Source organism: Somniosus microcephalus, chromosome 23 (genome assembly GCF_052327205.1).
Source record: "Somniosus microcephalus isolate GS21.2 chromosome 23, FLI_Smic_1.0, whole genome shotgun sequence".
In the NCBI taxonomy this organism is placed as follows: domain Eukaryota; kingdom Metazoa; phylum Chordata; class Chondrichthyes; order Squaliformes; family Somniosidae; genus Somniosus; species Somniosus microcephalus.
The window spans coordinates 13,126,846-13,152,834 of NC_141009.1; the positions used below are offsets into that span (position 1 = coordinate 13,126,846).

The 25,989-nt window shown below is 45.7% G+C and overlaps 1 protein-coding gene across 11 annotated transcripts in view; it reads right to left on the reverse strand.

Annotated features, from left to right (window-relative positions):
- The window catches only part of LOC147101658 (dynamin-1), a 304,832-nt gene extending 280,270 nt beyond the window's left edge, over window positions 1–24,562 (reverse strand). For all 11 annotated transcript variants that reach the window (XM_085965406.1, XM_085965413.1, XM_085965404.1 and 8 more), the window contains exon 1: window positions 24,118–24,562. In XM_085965406.1, the coding sequence (XP_085821532.1) occupies window positions 24,118–24,278 (161 nt within the window). In that variant the 5' untranslated portion in view covers window positions 24,279–24,562. The remainder of the gene's footprint in view (window positions 1–24,117) is intronic.
- Between the last annotated feature and the right edge of the window lie 1,427 nt (window positions 24,563–25,989).

Sequence of the window (25,989 nt, forward strand, 5' to 3'; positions counted from 1 at the left end):
GCACCTCTCCCACTATCCAAGATCCCAAGCAACCACGCCACCATAGACAGATTATCTGGTCATTTCTCTTTTTTGTGTTTGTGGGGGTCTTGTCATGTACAAAATTGGCTGCTGCATTTGCAACAATAACTACACTTCAAAAATACCTCATTGCCTGTGAAACGATTTGAGATGTCTTGAGCTCCTGAAAGGTGTCATATAAATGCAAATTCTCATATTCAAAATGTACCTCTACAGACAAACTGATTGCTGCGGCAAAATCCTGGAACTCCCTCCCTAACAGCACTGTGGGAGCACCTTCACCACATGGACTGCAGCGGTTCAAGGTGGCGGCTCACCACCACCTTCTCAAGGGCAACTAGGGATGGGCACTAAATGCTGGCCTTGCCAGCGATGCCCACATAGGTGAACAGCTGGGCAGTACCTTTATCTCAAGGTTTAAATGGATCAGAACTCCTTAATGAGATTACCTATACCTCTAATTACTCCCAGGGGAGTGTATTATTCTGGGTGGAAAACGCACCGGCCTGAGAATTTCCCGAAGGCCACTGCAGATTAATGCTCAATAAATCTGCAGTAACTTGATCACAAGTTCCAATTGTCTTGGTTGAACGCCATCACACTGGGCAACAGTTGGAGTCTGCATTGTGACAGCTGGTCTCAGTGTATAAATCAGGCCAAAACACAGCATCAAAACTGGCAGAAATCGGAACCTGTATATTCTGCATAACAGACACCAGGGAGCAACTTCTGGTCTAATTTTGGGGTTCGGGTGACGATAAAGGCACTCGCGCCTCCCACTTGCAGTTAACGATGTCATCTTTAATGAGATTACTGCCTAGTAATTAATTCTTGCTGTTCCATGCGCAAACTAACAAGCCATTATCACCCAGACCATCTTGAAGGTTAAAATAGTACAGGTGTTTATTAGCCTTCTGGTGCATGTAGTCACCATATCACTTCCATTTCGACTGTCAGAAATAATTACACCCAACAGAAAGAGCAGGGAGTGGAACTAATTGGATATCTCTTTCAAGGAAAGAAAGACTTTGCGTTTATGTAGCTACTTTCCAAAGCCCCCTAACAGCCAATGAAGTACTTTTGAAGTGTAGTCACTGTTGTAATGTAGGAAACACGGCAGCCAATTTGCGCTCAGCAAGGTGCCAACAAACAGCGCTAAGATTAAAAGGAGAGGAATCATGCTACACTTAAACTTTAACTGCTCCTCCCTCCCCTGCAACCTCCATCACTGAAGGACAAAAAGCAAAGTCATGGGAACGCCATCACCAGCGAGGCTAACTCCAAGTCGCACATGACCCGGCCTTTGACACGTACCGCCGCTCCTTCATCGTTGCTGGATCAAAACCCTGGATTTCCCTCCACAAAACCATCAACACAAGGACTGCGCCAGTTCAAGGAGAAGGCCCACCACCACCACTACCTTCTGAGGGCAACTAAAGATGGGCAATAAATGTGGCCTTGCCAGTGTTGCCCACATCCAGAGAACAACAACAAAAAACATTTGGCAAGTGAAACAATTTGGAGGGGTGGCATGTTGTGGCTTTATAAATAAGAGGACAAAAGCAAGGAAGTTATGCTAAACCTTTATAAATCACTGGTTAGGCCTCAGCTGGAGTATTGTGTCCCATTCTGGGCAGCACACTTTAGGAAGGATGTTAAGGTGGGGACGAGGCAGAGGAGACTTACCAGAATGGTACCAGGGATGAGGAACTTCAGTTATGTGGAGTAGAGAAACTACGGTTGCTCTCCTTAGAGCAGATAAGATTAAGGGGAAATTAATAGAGGTGTTCAAAATTATGAAGGGCTTTAATAGAGTAGATAGGGAGAAACTGTTTCCACTGGCAGGAGGGTCAGTAGCCAGAGGACACAGATTTAAGGTAATTGGCAAAAGAACCAGAGGGGAGATGAGGAGAATTTTCTTTTTTTTTTTACGCAGCGAGTTGTTATGCTCTGGAATGCAATGTCTGAAAGGGTGGCAAAAGCAGATTCAATAATAACTTTCAAAAGGGAATTGGATATATACTTGAAGGGGAAAAATTTGCAGGGCTATGGGGAAAGTGCGGGGGTTTGGGACTAATTGGAGAGCTCTCTCAAAGAGCCGGCACAGGCACGATGGGCCGAATGACCTCCTTCTGTGCTGTATCATAGAAACATAGAAGATAGGAGCAGGAGTAGGCCATTCGGCCCCTCGAGCCTGCTCCGCCATTTAATGAGATCATGGCTGTTCATCCAAACTCAGTACCCTGTCCCTGCTTTCGCCCCATATCCCTTGATCCCCTTAGCCTTAAGAAATATATCTAACTCCTTCTTGAATATATTTAATGAATTGGCCTCAACTGTCTTCTGTGGTAGAGAATTCCACAGGTTCGCCACTCTCTGGGTGAAGAAATTCCTCCTCATTTCAGTCCTAAATGGCTTACCTCTTATCCTTAGGCTGTGACCCCTGGTTCTGGACTCCCCCGCCATCGGGAACATCCTTCCTGCATCTAGTCTGTCTAGTCCTGTTAGAATTTTATAAGTTTCAATGAGATCCCCTCTCATTCTTCTAAACTCTAGCGAATATAAGCCTAATCGACCCAATCTCTCTTCATACGTCATTCCTGCCATCCCAGGTATCAGTCTGGTGAATCTTCGCTGCACTCCCTCCATGGCAAGAACAATCTTCCTCAGATAAGGCGACCAAATCTGCACACAATACTCAAGGTGTGTTCTCACCAAGGCCCTGTACAACTGCAGCAAGACATCCTTGCTCCTGTACTTGAATCCTCTCGTTATGAAGGCCAGCATATCATTTGCCTTCTTAACCGCCTGCTATCATTCTATGAGTCACACCAAATCACTTAGTTATCAAAGAAGGAAAAAAGACCGTAGATCTGGAAATACACAGGTCAGCCTACATATATTTGCTTATCTTTTGGTTCTGGCAATGGTTTACACCCAGAACATTAATCTGCCTTTCGTCTATACAGGTTTCGGTTGGGCCGGCTATATATTGCTAGCATTTCTTGACCCGTTTACACTCAGCAGTTATCACCTGTTTACACTCAGTGGACACTCAGCAAGATTATCTGAAGCCCTCAAAGAGCCTTGTGTCATTACCAAACTCCCAATTTGGGTTTATAAAACGGAAGTTCATTTATCACTAGTAGTGATTCACTCCCCCCAAAAAAAAGGGAAGGCCTATTTTGTTTCTTCTTGTGGGACTTGACCATGGACACTTGACCTCAGCCTGTTCCAATTAGGAGTCCTCTTACTCAAAAAAACACACCCAACTCATCTATCTTGGGATCACACTGTTCTTTTCTCAATTGGGCCAATTAAATGCAGCGAACGAGTCAAAAGCTCCATTGTGATCGAGTGTTCTCTGCGGCACCGGGTCAGATGGATTACAGCATGTACTTATTTCAACTAAACTCTCACACTGATGAGGTTTTACAGGCTCCCTAGGCAGTGGCTGGGAGTGTGCTGCAGGTCTAAAATGCTTGAGGATTTCATTTAGAGATCATGCCAGCAAGCTGTTTTCAATCGGTACCTCGAAATGTGTTAACATTCATCACACACGCTCTCATATGTTCAGACATTGCTGCACTATTGATTTAACCAAATAGCAGCATAAGAACAGAAGAAATCGGAGCAGGAATAGGCCACTTGGCCCCTCGAGCCTGCTCCGCCATTCAATAAGATCATGGCTGATCTTGGGCTCAAAGCCACTTCCCCGCCCGCTCCCCATAACCCTTCACTCCCTTATCTTGTAAAAATCTGTTTATCTCCACCTTAAATGTATTTAATGACTCCGCCTCCACAGCTCTCTGGGACAGAGAATTCCACAGATTTCCGACCCTCAGAGAAGAAATTCCTCCTCATCTCAGTTCTAAAAGGACGACCTTTTATTCTGAAACTGTGCCCCCGAGTTCTAGATTTCCCCACGAGGGGGAAAACATCCTCTCCGCATCTACCTTGTCGAGCCCCCTCAGTATCTTATATGTTTCAATAAGATCACCTCTCATTCTTCTAAATTCCAATGAGTATAGGCCCAGCCTGCTCAACCTATCTTCATAAGTCAAACCCCTCATCTCTGGAATTAACCTAGTGACTCGTCTCTGAACTGCCTCCAATGCAAGGGTCTAGTCTCCATTATGCCCAGAGTCCGTGTGCTCAGACACGACATTAGGTTTGGTAACGCTCCTGTGGAGCGCCTTGGGACGTTTTACCACATTAAAAGACGCTATAGAAATATAAGTTGTTGTTGTGGGTTGCAAAGGCAATGAGATTTACTGAAATCACACTGCCCTGTACAGATGTAAAATGTGTGGGGTACATTATCTATGTAAAAAAAGAGACAGGAGGGGCAGAATGGGAAAACAACTGGGGCCTCCTGGTCATTAGGTCTATTATCTCCTCCTCGCCCCAATTTTCTCCTCGACTGAAGTTACTGCCTCATGCCAAGAGACACCAGCAACCCCTCAGTACCTTGTCCAAGGAGCTAGTCATGTGAGAGCCTAGGCCTTGAATCGTGGCAAGCTTTCAACTGCAGGAGTGCACAGCCAAGTCCAGTCATGTTCACGCCGAATGCCCACATACTTTCCAGCAGAGGCCAGCCGGTAGTGATCAGGAGCGGGACTCGGAGCTGATTTTTTTTTCAATTGCCCATCTAAATCAAATCAAATCAAATCAACTTTTATTGTCATTGTTAGTGCACAAGTGCAGTCCAACAAAATGTAGGCTTGCGGCTCCCGAGAGTGTACATTTAGATTAAGACATTTAAACATTCAACATACATTTGGCTTGTAATACATTAACATAAACATAACCATAATAAAGTGCATTGGCAGATGTGCAGGCTTTAGAGTTTATTTGTGGAGTTCAGTAGGATGACAGCCCTGGGAAAGAAGCTGTTCCTAAATCTGGTCGTACGGGTGCGAATGCATCTGTAGCGTCTCCCAGATGGCAGGAGGGCGAACAGACTGTGGCTGGGGTGGGTAAGGTCTTTGATGATGGACCGTGACCTCCGTAAACAGTGTTTCTGGTATATGTGCTCTATGGTCGGTAGCCGAGTGCCGGTAATGCGTTGGGCAGTTTTGACTACCCGCTGCAGGGCTTTCCGGTCATAGTAGCTACAGCTGCCATACCATACTGTGATACAGTTCGTCAGGATGCTCTCTATTGTGCAGCGGTAAAAGTTAGAGAGGATCAGGGGTGACAGGTTACATCCCTTCAGTCTCCTTAGGAAATATAGGCGCTGCTGGGCCTTCTTCACCAGAGAGGAGGTATTGAGGGACCAGGAGGGGTCTTCCGTGATGTGGACTCCGAGGAACTTAAAGCTGTCCACCCTTTCCACTACAGCCCCATTGATGTGGATGGGGGTGTGACTTCCGCCTTTAGACTTCCTGAAGTCCACAATGATTTCTTTGGTTTTCTTGATGTTAAGGGCCAGGTTGTTATCGGCGCACCACTTCACGAGATGCTGGACCTCCTCCCTGTAGGCTGACTCATCGTTGTTGGTGATCTGGCCTACTACCGTGGTATCATCCGCAAACTTGATGATGGTGTTGGAACCATGAACAGCCACACAGTCGTGGGTGAAGAGGGAGTAGAGGAGGGGGCTCAGCACACATCCTTGTGGGGCCCCCGTGTTCAGGGTCGGGGGGGGGGGGTGGTGTGGTTACCTAATTTGACAGACTGGGGTCTGTTTGTTAGGAAGTCCAGGGTCCAGTTGCAGAGGGAAGTGTTCAGGCCAAGAGTTTGGAGTTTGGTGGCCAGCTTGTTGGGGACGATAGTGTTGAATGCTGAGCTGTAGTCTATGAACAGCATTCTGATGTAGGTCTCCTTACCATCTAAGTACCTCTCTAGCCCAGTGGTACTGAGGCCAATTGTAGCACCTTCAACGCTTCCCCAACAGAGGTCGACTAACTCAGCACAGATCAAGAGTTGAACCTTGGACCTCTTGGGCTCAGTACCATCCCATGCAGCATTCACACACAAAAGCATCAGGGCAGCTCCAAGCTGGTGGGATTTATGGTTAAATTATTTCTTTAGCAAGCTCTCCTTTATTGGAATATACTTTAGCTTTTGTGGGGCAGTTTTAGTCTGGGTTTTTTTTTGGACACGATGTATCGTAAACCAGAAAGACAAATCCTGTGACATCAGCACTGAAAAGCTACAGGAATTTATCCTGCAGTTAATCCTTGGAATATAAAAGATTAGTTCTTGAAAATAGCCCCCCCACCCCCCTCCTTCTCATCCAGTCAGGTGTTGAGCACAGAAATCTAGGCTGACACTCCCCGTTCTGGAATTCCCTTCCCTAAGCCTCTAAGCCGCTCTACCTTTAAAAAGGTGCCTTAAAAGTTACCTCCGGTCATCGGTCCAGATATCTCCTTGTGGGGCTCGGTTTGACAAGGCTCCTGTGAAACGCCTTGGGATGTTTAACCATGTTAAAAGGCGCTTATATCAATGCAAGTTGTTGTTGTACTGGCCAAGGGAGGAATGTTGACCAGTACAGCGGGAGCGCTCCTCGAGGGAGTGTCGAGAATCCTCCCAGTGTGCTGGCCAATATTCTAAGAAAGAAAGACTTGCATTTCTATAGCGCCTTTCACGACCACCGGACTTCTCAAAGCACTTAACAGCCAAGTACGTACTTTTTTTGAAGTGTAGTCACTGTTGTAATGTAGGAAATGCAGCAGCCAATTTGCGCACAGCAAGCTCCCACAAACAGCAATGTGATAATGACCAGATAATCTGTTTTTTGTTATGTTGGTTGAGGGATAAATATTGGCTCCAGGACACCGAGGCTAACTCCCCTGCTCTTCTTCGAAATAGTGGGCATGGGATCTTTTATGTTCGCCTGAGAGAGCAAACGGGGCCTCAGTTTAAACATCTCATCCAAAAGACGGCACCTCTGACAGTGCAGCACTCCCTCAGCACTGCACTGGGAGTGTCAGCCTAGATTTCTGTGCTCAAGTCCCTGGAGTGGGACTTCAACCCACAACCTTCTGACTCAGAGGTGAGAGTGCTGCCCACTGAGCGACAGCTGACAGTTCTACAGAATCGTCACAACAGGCAGATAGATGGGGGCCTAAATTCAACACCTCAACGGAAAGGCAACAACCCCCAGCAATGTTGATTCTGAGGGGGATTGACAGGGTCGATGCTGAGAGGTTGTTTCCCCTGGCTGGAGAGTCTAGAACTCGGGGGCACAGTCTCAGGATAAGGGGTCGGCCATTTAAGACTGAGATGAGGAGGGATTTCTTCACTCAGAGGGTGGTGAATCTTTGGAATTCTCTGCCCCAGAGGGCTGTGGAGGCTGAGTCTTTGAGTATATTCAAGGCTGAGATCGATAGAATTTTGGATTCTAGGGGAATCAAGGGATATGGAGATCGGGCGGGAAAGTGGAATTGAGGTCGAAGATCAGCCAAGGTCTTATTGAATGGCGGAGCAGGTTCAAGGGGCCGTATGGCCGACTCCTGCTCCTATTTCTTATGTTCTTATGCGATAGTCTCTGGGTACAAACTGAGCACTAAGGGGGCGATTTTCTGATGTCTGAGGTGGTGGGTTTGGAGGCGGGAAAATCAGAATCAATGAGGACGGGTTCGGAACCCGCCTCCGCGGGATTTTACTGGTGCCGGTTTTGGAGGGCGGGAAACAGTCCCACCTCCAGCTGGCCATAGCGCTGGTTATGATGATTAAAATGCTCGTTAAGGGCCTCTCTAAGCCTATTTTGAGAGGCCCTCGTGATTTTGCGAGCATTTTGGCGTGTTCCACGACCCTCCTAAACCACGCCAGCTAAACCTGGCAGTATTGACTCGTGGGTGGTGTCCTCACAGCTGCAGGTCCAACAATAAATCTTTTATTTCAGCAGGGATTAATTGGAGGTGCCAGAACTTCGCTTTAAAAGGTCTTTGAGCATTTGTAGAAGGCCTTCTGAAGTCGGAGGTGCTGCAGCTTGAATCTATCAACTGTGGGACCTCCTTGGAAGACCCTCTCCCTGCTTGCAATGAGCACTACCCCAACGGAGGCACCTGCAAGCAGCATGGGAACCATTCATTTTCTTTCTCCATGGACCTCCGATTCTGACGAGGAGCATCAGCAGAACCAGGCAGCTCAGCAGCAGGAGCCCCAGCCTCCTGCTCAGCCACCTGATGCTGCACAGGGGCAGAAGGCGCCAGCGCATCGAGGCACCTCATCACAGGCGATACCCCCGACAGAGGGTTCACAGACAGAGGATGAGCCACCTCAACATGAGCAGCAGTGCCAAAGGAGGCCGAGACTTTCGCGAGAGGTTGTCCGAGAGATCTGCGGACTGCTGCAGCAAGACCTGGTGCCCAGAGGAACGGATGGATACCCCTTACTAGTGGCTGTCAGTCACCACCGCTCAACTTCTTTGCCTCAGGCTCCTTCCAGGGATCATCAGCAGACATCAGCGGCATCTCCCAGTCAGCTGCCCACAGTTGCATCACGCAGGTTCCCAATGCCCTTTTTGCTAAGGCCCACAATTACATCCAGTTCACAAGGGATCAAGCAAGTATAACCGCCCGTTCGGTTGGCTTTGCAAATATAGCAGGCATGCCAATGGTGCAGGGCGTCATAGACTGCACACAGGTGGCCCTTAGGGCACCCCATCACAACCCAGCTATCTTTGTCAACCAAGAGGGCTTCCACTCCCTCAACGTACAGCTGGTGTGTAACCGCAAGAAGGAGTTTTTGCATGTTTGCGCCAAGTTCTGTGGTAGTTGCCATGACACTTTCATCCTGCGGCACTCTAGTGTTCTTCCGCTTTTCAATCCGCCAAACCAACTTAACAGATGGCTCCTTGGTGACAAAGGCTACCCCCTGAAGAAGTGGCTAATGACGCCGATCAGGAGGCCAGCTAACAAGGCTGAAGAGCGCTACAACGCCAGCCACACTTCGACCAGGTCCATCGAGCAAACCATTGGGTTGTTGAAGATGCGCTTCCATTGCTTTGACCGATCAGGTGGAGCCCTAAAATATACACCATACAGGGTCTCCAGAATGGTCGTGGTCTGCTGTGCGCTGCACAACATCGCACAGTGTCGTGGCTTGCAGCTTCCTGAGGAGCAAGTGGCTCAGTTCCAGCCCTCGTCAGATGAGGATGAGGAGGAGGATCTGGAGGAGCAGGAGGTCAGAGCGCCGGTATATCGACCAGCAGCAGCAGCAGCAGGTGAGCACATGGCTGCCCGGGATGCAAGGGATGAACTTATCCTGGTCAGATTTGCATAGGTTGCCCAAGTTGGCCCATGTCCTTGGCTCCATCCTAAGACATCATTGACAATGGACATGACTCTCTGGCCTCCTTTCACTCAGGCCACCAACCTGACAACGCAAGTGTGGCAGAGCCCGCAATGTGGAGCTGCCTAAGGCGAAAGAACAGATGCCATCACGCCAACATTTTGGCATCAAATCATTTTAATGCTTTCCAACAGGGATGGCATTTCATCAATACACGTAAACATTCTCCCAATCTGCACACAAATCTGGAGGTTATATCCCTTGCCAGCTGTACCCACACAGCCTTGGTTTCTTTGGGAGGCCTCTTCCTCCCAGATGAGTGGAAGAGCACCTCCCTGCTAGCTGTCACCCCCTCAAACAACATTTGCAGCGCCTCATCCGAGAGCCTCGGGGAGGCCCTTGCCTTGGAATTGGACATAGTGGTTTCTCAGAATATGTTGCAGGTGGTGCAGCATCGGCAGAAATCCTGTGGCAAGAGCCAAGGCAACAAGAAGCCATAAAATCAGACTGGAAAAGTGACGTCAGCAGAGGCGAGTTTCAGTCCCAAAACACTAGTTGAACAAGGGCATCCCACACCTCTGAAATCAAGTGGCCAATCAGGGGAAAATCGCAAATTTTTGAAAACCATCAGGAGGCGGGTTTCAATCCCATCCAAACCGAAACCCGCCTCCAGTGAGAAAATTGCCCCCCTAAGTGTGCCAAACCCCATTTGTCTACCCGAGAGCTTTATATTACCTGATGTAGCTAGTCTCACAGATTGGAACGAACACAAACCCCAGTCACCGCAGACAGACACTTCTTTGCCGATCTGACGAGACCCGTCGAGCCTCGCGGAAGCTACGGCACTCAAGGGCAGCGCCGGCTCATTTGCAGCCACTGATTGAGCACTTCTCAGTAACTGCAGCAATCACCCGTCACTGCAACAGCACTTGGCAGTGCAGCAGATCTGCTGACATCCCACTTGGCAAACCAATTTAACAACGCTTATCATTTGCACAAAGCATTTCCTTTTCTGAAATTACATTTTGTTTATCTCAAAAAACACACAAACATGAAATTCCTTCACTTCCCTCCATTTCAATTGAAAATGTATTAATTTTAGTTTCTAATCTTTAAAAATAGCCCTCGTCGTGCAAAAAATTGACATATTTCACAACTCTGTCAGAGCACACACGATTCATACTCCACAGTGAACAGTTTGGGGCCTAGATTCCTATTTTTCTGTAAAAATTGGAGAAACGCATTTTTTAAAATTATTAAAATCAGCCCCAGTGCACGATCAAAAATCACAGGAACACACATTCTCAAAGCACGATTCCCGAGAACACAATTTTGCTGCAACAATAAACCAGCAGCCGAGGATGACGCACCTGCTGTAATAAACGTTTAGCACTTCTCAATCAGTTAACTGTTGGCATTCAACGTCTTGCCTTTTATGGTTCACAGCAACACGTTGAGAAAGAGAAAGAACAGAAAGAAAAGGTTGTTTCACAACCCAAGGACATCTCAAAGTGCTTTTCCGCCAATGAGGCACGTTTTGAAGTGGAGTCACTGTTGCAATGTAGGAAATGCGGCAGCCAATTTGCGCACAGCAAGCTCCCACAAAAAGCAATGTGATAATGACCCAGATAATCTGTTTTTAGTGGTGTTGATTGAGGGATGAACATGGGCCAGGACTCTCCCCTGCTCTTCTTTGAAATAGTGCCATGGGATCTTTGACATCCTGAGCGAGCAGGCGGCGCCTCAGTTTAACGTTTCAACCGAAAGACGGCACCTCTGACACTGCAGCACTCCCTCAGCACTGCACTGGGAGTGTCAGCCTAGATTTTTGTGCTCAAGTCTCTGGAATGCAAGCACAAGACACTTCGTAGTGTAGTGTACAGAGCAGACTTTATTGATGTACAGTACAGGTGATCAGCTTAACTGTATACAGACAGCGGCTTTTCGGCTACAAGTTCTATCTTACAAGCCCTCTAAAGAATTATTGAAAACCATGCTCCTTTATACATCATAAAATATTTTGCCTACATCAAAGGTAAATCTCATTAGGTAAGACTGAAGACGCATCTATTCCCAAATACTTTGAAGACAGACGATAGCAAAATACTGCAGATGCTGGAAATCCGAAACAACAGAAAATGCTGGAAAAACTCAGCAGGCCAGGCAACATCCGTGGAGAGAAATTAGAGTCAACATTTCGGGTCTAACCCTTTTTCAAAACTGGAAAGGAAATGAAATAGATCGAAAGGCAGGGCTGCGAAAGAACAAAATACGTGAAGAGACATTAAGAGGTATTCAAAAGGAGACGAGATGGTGATAGGACAAGTGGAGACAAAAGACGGCTCTAGATTAGGTGTGAAATGTTCTGGCAGAATGAGAGACAGCTGCCATGTGGGAGAGAGAAAAAAGGAAAGGGGGGGGAAGGGAAAAACCAAAACAAAGGGGTGGATAAAAAATATAAGTAAAAATGTAAATTGAAGACAGACTATTCATGTAAACATTTGTAGATGTTTATTCCAAGGCTACTTCCCTTAAACAACACTTCCTGATGTAACTGTCTTTGAAGAATAGGCGTTATCAACCGTCATCTTTCCAGACTGTAGTTAATGGATGTTTATTACCCTAGATCCTAAAATTACACTTTAATCACCTTTAAATGGAGAGAGACTACAGAATGCTGCGGCACAGAAGGATCTGGGTGTCCTCGTACATGAAATACACAAAGTTAGCATGCAGCTACAGCAAATGATTAGGATGGCCTTTATTGCAGGGGGATGGAGTATAAAAGTAGGGAAGTCTTGCTAAAACTGTACAGGGTGTTGGTGAGACCACACCTGGAGTACTGCGTACAATTTTGGTCTCCTTATTTAAGGAGGGATATACTTGCATTGGAGGCAGTTCAGGGCAGGTTCACTAGGTTGATTCCTGAGATGAAGGAGTTGTCTTATATGAGGAAAGGTTGAGCAGGTTGGGCCTATACTCATTGGAGTTTAGAAGAATGAGAGGTGATCTTATTGATATAAGATTCTGAGGGGGCTTGACAGGGTAGATGCTGAGAGGATGTTTCCCCTCGTGGGTGAATCTAGAACTAGGGGGGCATAGTCTCAGGATAAGGGGTCGCCCATTTAAGACGGAGATGAGGAGGAATTTCTTCTCTGAGGGTTGTGAATCTTTGGAATTCTCTACCCCAGAGAGCTGTGGAGGCGGAGTCATTGAATATATTCAAGGTGGAGATAGACAGATATTTGAGCTACAGGGGAGTCAAGGGTTATGGGAAATGACTGCTCCTAAAATGAAATCAGGCTGGCCTCAGTTGACAGTGCTGGCTCAGCAAGTCATGGGTTCAAGTCCCACTCCAGGGCTTTGGCTTGTAACCTAGACGGATACCAGTGCAACACTGAGGGACTGCTGCATTGTCCGAGGTCTTGAGATGTTAAACCACCTCCACTATTCAAAGAAAAGCAAGGAGTTCTCAAGGTGTCCTGGCCAACATTTCTTCCTCAACCAACACCAGCAAAGCAGATTACCTGGATATTCATTCACCTGCTGTTGTGAGCGAATTAGATGCAGCATTTGCCTACATAACAACAAATGACCGGACGTAAAAAAGTAATTTGCTATTTGGGATAACCGGAGGACATTAAACTATATAAATGCAAGCTGCAAAGTTGGAGGCAAATATGGAATGGAACACTGAAGAGAGTGACCCCTTGTGTCAAATTCAAAAGGATCTGGATAGAAGTGAGATGACCTAAACAGCACAATGGTAAGAACATAAGAAATAGGAGCAGGAGTCAGCCATACGGCCCCTCGAGCCTGCACCACCATTCAATAAGATCATGGCTGATCATCGACCTCAACTCCACTTTTCCGCCCGATCTCCATATCCCTCGATTCCCCTAGAGTCCAAAAATCTATCGATCTCAGCCTTGAATATACTCAATGACTCCGCATCCACAGCCCTCTGGGGCAGAGAATTCCAAAGATTCACCACCCTCAGTGAAGAAATTCCTCCTCATCTCAGTCTTAAATGGCCGACCCCTTATCCTGAGACTATGCCCCCTATTTCTAGACACTCCAGCCAGGAGAAACAGCCTCTCAGCATCTACTCTGTCAATCCCCTTCAGAATCTTGTATGTTTCAATGAGATCACCTCTCATTCTTCTAAACTCCAGAGAGTATAGGCCCAATCTACACAATCTCTCATCATAGGACAGCCCTCTCATCCCAGGAATCAATCTAGTGAACCTTTGTTGCACCGCCTCCAAGGCAAGTACATCCTTCCTTAGATATGGAGACCAAAACTGTGCCCAGTACTCCAGGTGTGGTCTCACCAAGGCCCTGTACAATTGTAGCAAGACTTCCTTACTCTTATACTCCAACCCCCTTGCAATAAAGGCCAACATACCATTTGCCTTCCTTATTGCTTGCTGTACCTGCATGCTAGCTTTCTGTGTTTCTTGCACGAGGACCCCCAAATCTCTCTGAACACCAACATTTGAAAGTTTCTCAACATTAAAAAAATATTCTGTTTTTCTATTCTTCCTACCAAAATGAACCAATTCCCTACATTATACTCCATCTGCCACCTTACTGCCCACTCACTCAGTCTATCTATATCCCTTTGCAGACTCTGTGTTATCCTCACAGCTTACTGTCCCACCTAGCTTTGTATCATCAGCAAACTTGGATACATTACACTTGGTCCCTTCATCTAGGTCATTAATACAGATTGTAAATAGTTAAGGCCCCAACACTGATCCTTCCGGCACCCCACTAGTTACAGCCTGCCAACCTGAAAAAGATCCATTTATCCCGACTCTCTGTTTTCTGTCCATTAACCAATCCTCTATCCATGCTACTATATTACCCCCAAACCCATGAGCCCTAATCTTGTGTAATAACCTTTTATGTGGCACCTTATCGAATGCCTTTTGGAAATCCAAATATACTACATCCACTGGTTCCCCTTTATCTACCCTGCTAGTTACATCCTCAAAAAACTCTAATAAATTTGTCAAACATGATTTTCCTTTCATAAAACCATGTTGATTCTGCCTAATCATGTTATGATTTTCTAAGTGTCTTGATACCACTTCCTTAACAATGGATTCCAGCATTTTCCCGACGACTGATGTCAGGCTAACTGGCCTGTAGTTCCCCGTTTTCTCTCTCCCTCCTTTCTTGAATAGCAGTGCTACATTTGCGACCTTCCAATCCGCTGGGACCATTCTAGAATCTAGGGAATTTTGGAAGATCAAAACCAATGTATCCACTCTCTCTTCAGCCACCTTTTTAGAACCCGAGGATGTAGGCCATCGGGTCCAGGGGATTTGTCGGCTTTTAGTCCCATTAGTTTCTCTAGTACTTTTTCTCTACTTATATTCATTACATTAAGTTCCTCACCCTCATTAGACCCTTGGTTCCCCACCATTGTTGGTATGCTTTTGTGTCTTCTACTGTGAAGACAGATACAAAATATTTGTTTAATGTTTCTGCCATTTCCTTATTTCCCATAATAATTTCTCCTGTCTCAGTCTCTAAGGGACCAATGTTTACTTTTGCTATTCTTTTCCTTTTTACATACTTGTAGAAACTCTTACAATCTGCTGTTATATTTCTTGCTAGTTTTCTCTCATTCTATTTTTTCCCTTTTTATCAATTTTTTGGTCAACCTTTGCTGGTTTCTGAAACTCTCCCAATCCTCAGGCTTACTATTATTCTTTGCAACATTATAAGCTTCTTCTTTCAATCTAATGCTATCCTTAACATCTTTAGTTGGATCACTTTTCCCATGGAGTTTTTGTTTCTCAATGTGAATTATGAAATATTTCTTTAAATGCTAGCCACTGCTTATCTACTGCCATCCCTTTTAATCTATTTTTCCAATCTACCTTAGCCAACTAGCCCCTCATACTTGTGTAAGGGGTCGTTTTAACGAGCTTGTGGTGTGCGAGATCGGTTTTTGATTTCACACTGCTCGTGAGCGGTTCCGAAGCGCTCCCCCCTCACCGGTTCTAGACACTGGGCTTATTGCCAGACCACCTTGATGTGTTGGCCCAACTTGTGACTCGGAAGACAAATGGATCAGGTGAGACAAGGTAAGTTTTAAATCAAAGGTATCTTTAATTTTAAGGAGAATAAAACATAGAGAATGAAGAAACAATGCAGACAAAAATCATGAACACGCCTCCCAATGGGAACTAAAATTTAACACACAAGAGTTACTTTGACTATCATAATACATCAATTCTAGATCAGCGATATAATAAAACGGGGGTGGAGAAAGCGCACGGCACAACGAAGGATGAATAACACTCCCGAATTACAAAGCCCTTAATATTAAAAACCCTCCCGTCTCTACAGTATACCTCAACTAGATCAGCTAGGTGGAGTTGGGCCTCTATGCTCACCAGGGTTTTAAAACTGTCCTTGACCTTGGTGCTCCTGTATCGTCCGGGATCTCCAATCTTCCTTATGGGACCGGCTCCTGAACCTGCTCTCCTGCTTGAACTTGTAGGCCCTCCGTGCTCCTCGAACCTCACCAGGGTTTTTAAAACTGTCCTTGACCTTGGTGCTCCTGTATGAAACTGTGTTTTTTTTAATGTCTCTTTTCCCCCAACAGTTATACTGTTTTCTTGCCCTTATCTTGGCACCAAATCAGGGGTTTTCTTTTGTTAAAGTAATGGGCAGGCTGCTTTGACAAAAGCGGGTACTTTATTTTAATGTCTTGTAAATGAAACTAATGGGATCTGTCCTGTGTCCCTCTGAGTTTGGTACAGATAATAGGTTTTGTCTGTGCTCTGCGATTTCAGAGATGGGTTTGCATTTTGCTAGCAATTAACACACCTTGAGGTGTAAATACTTTTGTTTTGACTTCATTACTACTGTAACCATTTTATCATATCAATTGCAGTCAGTTCTGGAATCTTCTAATCGGTGGTGACTCAGGTTTCTTTAAGATACTGCAGTGGTATGTCCTTCTGAAATGAGTCATGTGATCTGCCAACTCCATCTTGTGTTCATAAAATGTGGCCATTTCAGGGGTTTTACAATGTAGACTGTATTTTCCTGGATTTTTGCGAATCCTACACTTGTGTAATTGGCTTTATTTAAGTTTAAGATTCTAGCTTTGGACTTAGGCAAGTCACTCAAAATTAATGTGAAATTCTATCATATTATGATCACTTTGCCCCAGAGGATCCTTTACTATGAGATTGCTTATTAGCCCTGTCTCATTACACAATACAAGATCTAAAATAGCCTGTTCCCTGGTTAGTTCCATAACATATTGTTCTAGGAAACTGTCCCGAATGCATTCCATGAACTCGTCCTCCAGACTACCTTTGCCAATTTGATTTGTCCAGTCCATATGAAGATTAATATCCCCCAAGATGATTGCATTTCCTTTGTTGCAAGCTCCTACTATTTCTTGATTAATATTTTGTCCAACAGTATAGCTACTGTTAGGGGGCCTATATACTACTCCTGCCACTGTTTTATGCCCCTTGTTATTCCTTATCTCCACCCATACTGATTCTACTTCATGATCTTCTGAGCCGAGATCCTTTCTCGCTACTGTCCTTATGTCATCCTTTATCATCAGGGCTACTCCCCCTCCTTTTCCATTCTGCCTGTCTTTTCGAAATGTCAAGTACCCTGGAACATTTAGTTCCCAACCTTGGCCACCTTGCAACTATGTCTCTGTAATGGCTATTAGATCAGCACGGTGGCATAGTGGTTAGCACTGTTGCCTCACAGCGCCAGGGACCCGGGTTCGAATCCGGCCTCGGGTGACTGTCTGTGTGGAGTTTGCACATTCTCCCCGTGTTTGCGTGGGTTTCCTCCGGGTGCTCCGGTTTCCTCCCACAGTCCAAAGATGTGCGGGTTAGGTTGATTGGCTATGATAAATTGACCCTTAGTGTTAGGGGGATTAAATACATGGGGTTACGGGGATCGGGTGGGATATGTGTCGGTGCAGGCTCGATGGGCCGAAATGGCCTCTATCTGCACTGTGGGGTTTCTGTGATTCTGTGAAACCCATTTATCTCCATTTGTGCCACTAGTTCATCTATCTTGTTATGAATGCTTCGTGCATTCAGATAAAGAGCCTTTAATTTAATTTTTTTTACCATTATTCCCTGCTTTGACCTTATTCTCTGCTGCACTGCTACCATTAAACACTGTTCCTTCCCGTCACACTCTGCTAATTTTTACCAAAAATCGCTACACTGTTCTGCAGTTGAGGGCAGATAGTCTTGGCAATGCACATATCTGCAGCATAATGAAGACCGCCTAATTCCACCTCTGTAACATCGCCCGTCTCCGCCCTTGCCTCAGCTCATCCACTACTGAAACTCTCATCCATGCCTTTGTTACCTCTAGACTTGACTATTCCAACGCACTCCTGGCCGGCCTCCCACATTCTACCCTACGTAAACTTGAGGTCATCCAAAACTTGGCTGCCAGTGTCCTAACTCGCACCAAGTCCCGTTCGCCCATCACCCCTGTGCTCGCTGACCTACACTGGCTCCCGGTTCAGCAACGCCTCGATTTCAAAATTCTCATCCTTGTTTTCAAATCCCTCCATGGCCTCGCCCCTCCCTATCTCTGTAACCTCCTCCAGACCCACAACCCCCCCAGAGATATCTGCGCTCCTCTAATTCTGCCCTCTTGAGCATCCCTGATTTTAATCGCTCAACCATTGGTGGCCGTGCCTTCTGTTGCCTGGGCCCTAAGCTCTGGAACTCCCTGCCTAAACCTCTCCACCTCTAACTCTCTTTCCTCCTTTAAGACGCTCCTTAAAACCTACCTATCACCTGCCCTAATTTCTCCTTATGTGGCTCGGTGTCAAATTTGCCTTATAATACTCCTGTGCAGCGCCTTGGGACGTTTTACTACATTAAAAGCGCTATATAAATACAAGTTGTTGTTGCACAGTTTTGGCACCATACCCCAATAGTGACACACCAGTTGCACGGAGTAGTCCTTGTTGTGAGAAGGATGTCTCTACTGCCTCGGCTGGTCCCTCAATCTAAACACATAACCTTAAACTAGTCAGTCTAACCAATAAAAAAAAATATAACAAACTGTTCCCTCAACCTGAACACAAAAAAAGGCGGGGTGGGGTGGGGGGGGCGAACAACACAAAAGCAAACTGGGAAAAGAACCAGAAAAAAAAAAATTTGGCTCAGGATAGAAAAAAACCCTAAGTCTTTGCATCCCTGCTCCATTCTCTCTCTTTCCCTCCAGTACGATATTCCAGCTAACAGCCTCTACAACTGAAACTATTCATTTCTGTCACTGCTCTAGCGATACTTCAGAATTTTCCTTCTTGTTTAAAAAAAACTCTGAAATAGTCTGACCCTGATTAAAATCAGACCTTTTGAATGCACTGTCTGACTGTTGCACAAGATCTTTGTTAACAATCCAAAGCACAAATTGGCTTTTTCCCTCTCACTTTTCACTAATGATCATTAGTCCATCAGGCAGGTGAGGGGAAGGGGTTGTTCAGGGCGCTCAACGTGACAAATAGTCCAGTGGGCTTCATGCTACCACATTCTACCACCTTTTTACTCACATCTGCTAATTTTCTGAATTTAGAAAGGTGGGAATTTCAGCCTCGGTTTTAACTTCATGCCAAGGCCTTTATGACCAGAGTGACCACAGAAGACACAATATCTCGCCATTAAACTCGCCCTCTCCCATTGCCACTCTTCATTTACTGTAAATAGTCCCAGTATCTCACCTGGCCTTTTCCCAGCTGGGATTGTACCAAGGTACTGATTTGAAGCTGTGTCTCACATGACCTGTCCGTCACAATCTTCATGGTTAGTATGCTTTGCTACTGGACCCAAGCCACTCCATTTCTTGAGTGCTGATTAGTCTGTATGAACAACAGGGGGCGCAGAATAAACTGCTGCAGATTGGGCACTGGTCAATGTTCCTCAGAGTTTTTCCTCACGTTCCCCATCACCTTCTGCTTCCTATTTTCAATTCAGCTAGTCAATGTCCCCACCGAGGGAGTGCTGCACTGTCGGAGGTGCCGTCTTTCAAATGAGACGTTAAACCGAGGCCCCGTCTGCTCTCTCAAGTGGACAGAAAAGATCCCACAGCACCATTTCGAAGAAGAGCAGGGGAGTTATCCTCGGTGTCCTGGCCAATATTTATCCTTCAACCTTCTTCTCTTCTCAACAAACCAAACAGATTATCTGGTCATTATCACGTTGCTATTTGTGGGACCTTGCTGTGCGCAAATTGGCTGCCGCGTTTCCCACATTACAACAGTGACTGCACTTCAAATTAGTACTTCATTGGCTGTAAAGTGCTTCGAGACGTCCGGTGGTCGTGAAAGGCGCTATATAAATGCAAGTCTTTCTTTTTTTTTCTAACTGCATCAACACACTAAGACAGGACAGCAGAGATTCTGTCCATCAATGTCCTGGTCCCCAACTGATTGAGGCTTCTTCTTCACTGCAGTCCTCAAAAACAGGTAACTGGAAGGCAGTGCAACACCAGTCTCGAAAGAGGGATATGGTGCTGCAGGATATCACACTGACCCAATGCCCAGGCTGAACCAGCCAAGCAGTCGTCATATAGGAACACAGAAGTACTGAAGAAAAGACCCACAGATCATATTCAATTTGCACTCTCACCAATTTCACCTCCACAAAAGGTGGTAAATAAACACTAAGAGTCAAAGGAAGGACCTCAAAACGGCAAGAATAAACTCTTAACAATATGATATCAGTCAGACATACTGGAATCCACAAATGTCATCTCTACGTTTAGAGAAGGATAGAAATCAGAATTCCACAGAGTGTTTCTTGATCTAGGTCTAGGCTTATTACAATAACCTCCAACCCTCGCACTACCTGGGTTAACCACATCCGTGGCTATGGAACGAATGCTAGTTCAAGATGCATTGGTGTCACTTGGTACAAATTGTTTTTTTGGATTTTTGACCGTACAATTGCAGAGCCAGGGCAAATTGGCTCCAGTTAGGGTGAGCCCCACGTCAGCAAAGAAATAGTTACACAAGTGACAATGCCCACGGTTGTAGATCGGCAAATGGATTTCAAAATGAGCGCAGGCCCATACACCTCAAATCACACGCTGAATAAGTCAAGCCATTTTATATCTCCAACTGAGATACCTGTCCAACACATTGGGGGCACTTCTCTCTAGTTCTCAGTGTTAAAAGCAGGAGTTAGTTCAGCTGCTGGTTTGAATATAGGAGTAATGCCATTAGCTTCTCTCCCCCAGAAATGATGCTGTTGTACCCTGGACATCAGCCATAACTTCCTGTCTAACATAAACCCTCCCTGTGCATGGAACAGTCAAAACAAAATGATAGAATTATTCACCCAACACTTCTGCATTCATTAAAGATAGATTGGCACCAAACTGTATTGAAGGACCACACTGCAAAAATCAGCCATTCTTCATGACAGTTTCGTAATTATTCATCATCACACACTTCCGATGGACAACGCATATTTTCTGCACTTTGCTCCGGCCTCTTGTCCATCCTCCACCCCACCATTGGCAGCTGTGCCTTCAGCCACCTAGGCCCCAAGCTCTGGAACTTCTCCACCAAGCTTTTGGCCACTTGTTCTTCTTTGGCTCGGGGTCAATTTTTGTCTGGTTCCGTTCCTATGAAGCGCCTTGGGGCATTTTACTACATTATAAAAAGGTGCTGTATAAATGCAAGTTGTTGTTGTTATTGTTTCAAGTTTCCAACATCGTCAATTCCCCTCCCCCCATGACAGTATGGGAGTGGTTGTTACATCACACAGGGTTCCAATTATGGTGAATTTCTTTGCCCTGTCTTGTTCACATACAGCAAGATATCTCCAAGTCCCTCTGCCCCATGTGCCAAGTCCATGCAATAATTAGACTGAGCACCATAAAAAAAAGACTCCAGGATTGCAAGACATCCAATAATAGTGGACCTCGGATTTCCCTCCCCCGTCGCTTTGTGGGGCTGAAGTGCCATTCCTGATGCTGCCATATTTCAATCATCAATTATCTGATTTAGGTACACTTTCACGTGCATCATTTCTTAAAGGCATCACTATAAATACTTGGGAATCTTGATAACTGCAACCCTCCTGTCAGATTCTGGGACGGACCACTGGAAAGTTGGTTTTTAGGGTTACATGGGGTAAGGGGTTGCATTTGGTCCTTTTCCTAAATCATTGTACAAACTATGCAAAATTGCACAATTCTGCCGATTTTGCAGAGAGCCTCAAGAAAGTCCAAGGCACCGAGTGACCACTGCTCCACCCTACCCTTCCTCCTCCAGTGAGCGGAACGCGAGAGGTCTGGCTTGAAATAAACTACACAGGCCCTTTAATATTTGAAAGCACCAATATTACTTCGGGGGGGGGGGGCAGAAATCTGGAATATCATGCAAAAAGGAACAGGAATAAAGATTCTGCTGTCGATGCATTGAATGCTGCTGGGTTATTGCAGACTTGATGGGCCAGGCATCCTGACAAACTGTATCACAGTATGGTATGGCAGCTGTAGCTACTATGACCGGAAAGTCCTGCAGCGGGTAGTCAAAACTGCCCAACGCACCCGGCTACCGACCATAGAGCACATATACCAGAAACGCTGTCTACGGAGGTCACGGTCCATCATCAAAGACCCTACCCACCCCAGCCACAGTCTGTTTGCCCTCCTGCCATCTGGGAGACGCTACAGATGCATTCGCACCCGTACGACCAGATTTAGGAACAGCTTCTTTCCCAGGGCTGTCATCCTACTGAACTCCACAAATAAACTCTAAAGCCTGCACATCTGCCAATGCACTTTATTATGGTTATGTTTATGTTAATATACTACAAGCCAAATGTATGTTGAATGTTTAAATGTCTTAATCCAAATGTACACTCTCGGGAGCCGCAAGCCTACATTTCGTTGTACTGCACTTGTGCACTAACAATGACAATAAAAGTTGATTTGATTTGATTTGATTTTGATTTTAAATTGAATCCAGGGTGTCCACACTGAAACAAATATCTTCTTGTCTAAGCTCAATATATAATAAATTGTCAATAAAGGCTGTTTAAATAAACCGCAGAGTGCTCCCTTAGTGCTACTATTACGCGCAAAGGGGATAATGGAAAATCTGCTTGATTAGTAATAGGGCAATTAGCATGGAGATCAAAGCAAAGCAAATACCATTCGCTTCCAGGGCCAGGAACCATTGCCCACCATTGAAAGAGAAAAGGAAAAAGACTTGCATTTATATAGCACCTTTCACAACCTCAACAGTCCCAAAGCGCTTTACAGCCAATGAAGTACTTTTGAAGTGCAGTCACTGTTGTAATGCCAGAACGCGGCAGCCAATTCGCGCACAGCAAGCTCCCACAAACAGCAATGAGATAATGACCAGATCATCTGTTTTTAGTGATGTTGATTGAGGGATAAATATTTGCTGGGGCACCGGGGATAACTCCCCTGCTCAAAAATAGTGCCCTATGGGATCTTCTACATCCACCCGAGAGCGCAGACGGGGCCTCGGTTTAACGTCTCATCCGAAAGACGGCACCTCCGACAGTGCAGCATTCCCTCAGCACTGCACTGGGGAGTGTCAGTCTGGATTCTGTGCTCCATATTAGCAACAGGAGTTCAGGGATTGAAGGGGGCATAGCAGTCACAGGGGCTGAAGGCGATAACAGAACCGAATGGGAGTAGGAGGAATATACAGAAGAAGCAAAAAAAATCAAGTACTGAAATGACACTTGGCTCGCAATTAAATTCCCGTGACAAAAGGTGCTTACGAAACATGATTAATTTCACAAAAGAGGTCAAATATGCAGCATTTCCGATCCACAAGAAACCCTCGTGTAAGACGGTGCGACATCCAATCATGTGCTGTAATCCATGTTGCCACGGTGACAATGTCTGGTTGTGGATTTTATTATTAAGGTGAATATTTGTGTTTGCAGTCTCGCCCACTGCAGGTGATGATTGCAGGGGCCGGGGGTGCTGCAAATGATCAATGATTGATTTATGAGAGGCTTGGAGATCACTCTAAACCCCCTCCCCAAAATAAATAGTACAATCAGCCTGTAATGTACATTTAACCCGACCGAGCTGCCTTGAAATGTCAACGATAGAGGACCAAACACTGCAAAGATTGGGAATCTAGGAGCAGAAGATTTAAGAGCCTCGCTCCCTTTATATAAAAAAAACGGTCACACACACACACAATCGAATGCAGTGGGATTGGGAGATGGTTGATGCATTCACAAGACCTGCAGTTGGGTCAGACATGAATTTGCTCAGGACTCAAGCAAATCCTGCACCAACGACCGCACCGATGGCCAAAGCACCCCAAGGTCAATAAACCGGTCGGGAATTAAAACCATTTAGCAGAAGCCAGTTATTTACGCCAATTAATTTGATGCGTTTGGTTCCCCCATGTAAATACCAGTATCCTCCAAGTTGGTGGGTGTGTGAGTGGGAATTTAAAACAAAAATACACGGTAATCGATGCAGAACTTCCCACATTTTTAAAATAAATATTTTTGCAAAGGGAGGGTGATACGCGGAAGAGTAAAATCTGCTGAATTACTGTCATTGAATTGACCCAGTAATGCAGGCTCCCAATCATTCGTGGCGGAAGAGGGATTTAAAAATCGCCTTATTGCATCCACATAAAGCTTAGGGCAGCGATTCGGAGGCAGTGCATTACATTTGCTGTGTTAACACGGATGTCTGGATTTTCCCCTGCCCTCCCCTCCTTGGATTTGCTATTGCAGAGACCCTGTCGGATTTTTAAAACAAAAAAATAATAAACGAATAACATGAAAAAATAATTGCAATGAATTGACTTACTTTCCGACGAAATTTTCCAGCACCGAGCTTTTCCCGGCGCTCTGCCCCCCGACCACCCCGATCTGAGGCAGGTCCAGGTTGGCATTCTGTCCGATCTGAGCGAAAGCATCCTGCATCCGATTGACCAGAGGGATCAGCTCTTCCATCCCACGGTTTCCCATCTTTAATCGCTTTCCTCTTCTTCCCCAACCCAGGAAAAAAAATAATAAACACAGTAACCCAGTGAATTAACTCTAATGTGACTCTCTCTCTCTCTATATATATATATATATATATTATTTAATAAATAGATGATAGCAAGTGGCTAGTTTAATTTGCAAAAAGTCCACATTTAGCAGAGTTGGGCTGGGGGGAGAGGTGGAGGGGGAATGCACTGGGAAAAGGCAAAGCCCGGAGCCGCAGCTTCTCTGCTCCGCCCGCGCTCCGGCTCCCTCTGCTCCCGTTACACGGGGCGATTTAAAGGGAAGCCTGGCGCGCCGCGCATGCCGGGATCTGTAGTCCCTTTGGCCGCACGTCACCTTGACGGCGGCGCCGCCGCACTACAAGTCCCAGAGCGCACCGCGCGGCCCCCTGCCTCCCGAGGCTGCCATCTGTCGGCATATGCGAGCCACTTCAGAGAAAAGCCTGCAGATTAAGGTGCTGCTGGTTGGGTGGAGGGGATCCCCCCCTTGCATATCAGTTAATGCTCATGATGCTCATGGTTTGTTACCCTTGCACTTAGTACCCCCCGCAAAAGGAAGCTAATTCAATTTTTAAAAATAGGTTTAAATTCATAATAGAAGAGTGCTATTCCCCTGGCGATTGGTGCATAGGCGCTGCAATGCAAACTAGAAGTTGCAATTATCCGTTTCTCTAATTCATTCTGTAAACGCCAGAAGCCCGGTCTAACCACAGTAGCACAGAGAGACTGCTACTTTTTTTTTTAAAAGGGCATGGTTACCATTTGTGTCTGTGCGGGAGAGCTGTCATGCTATATAGGGACAGGGCACATCCTTCCTGCTCCACTGGGTCAGCAGGACAAGCGATCTCTTGCAGCAAGCGATTTGTTATCCGTTCAGCTATTGGTATTTTCACTGCCTTCGGGTTTATTTAAACTGGTACTGAGGCAGAAGGTAGGATTTGTGGTGGGATGTCACACTGCCTTAAATCAATTGCCCTAGTGGTTGGTAAGGTAATACACAATCACATTGCTAACATATATATATTAAAAAATATATCGTTCCTTCATTGTCACTGGGTCAAAATCCTGGACTTCCGACCTAACAGTACCTTCAACACATGGACTGCAGCAGTTTCAGAGGCGTCTCACCACCACCTTCTCAAAGGCAACTATAAGCAATTGCTCCTAAAACTCATATCCATGTAATGAAAAATGTAGGCCTTTGTTTTTTTAAGTATTTATTTAGAAACTTAACCAATACCCCAAAAAGATCATAGTACAATATAGAGACAGTAACAACTAACATTATAAAAGAAAGACTTGCATTTATATAGCGATTTTCACGACCACCAGATGTCCCAAAGCACTTTACAGCCAATGAAGTACTTTTGAAGTGTAGTCACTGTTGTAATGTAGGAAATGTGGCAGCCAATTTGCGCACAGCAAGCTCCCACAAACAGCAATGTGATAATGACCAGATAATCTGTTTTTGTGATGTTGGTTGAGGATAAATATTTGGCAGGAAACCGGGGAGAACTCCCCCTGCTCTTCTTCGAAACAGTGGCCATGGGATCTTTTACGTTCGCCTGAGAGGACAGACGGGGGCCTCGGTTTAATGTCTCATCCGAGAGACGGCACCTCCGACAGTGCAGCACTCCCTCAGCACTGCACTGGGAGTGTCAGCCTAGATTTTTGTGCTCAAGTCTCTGGAG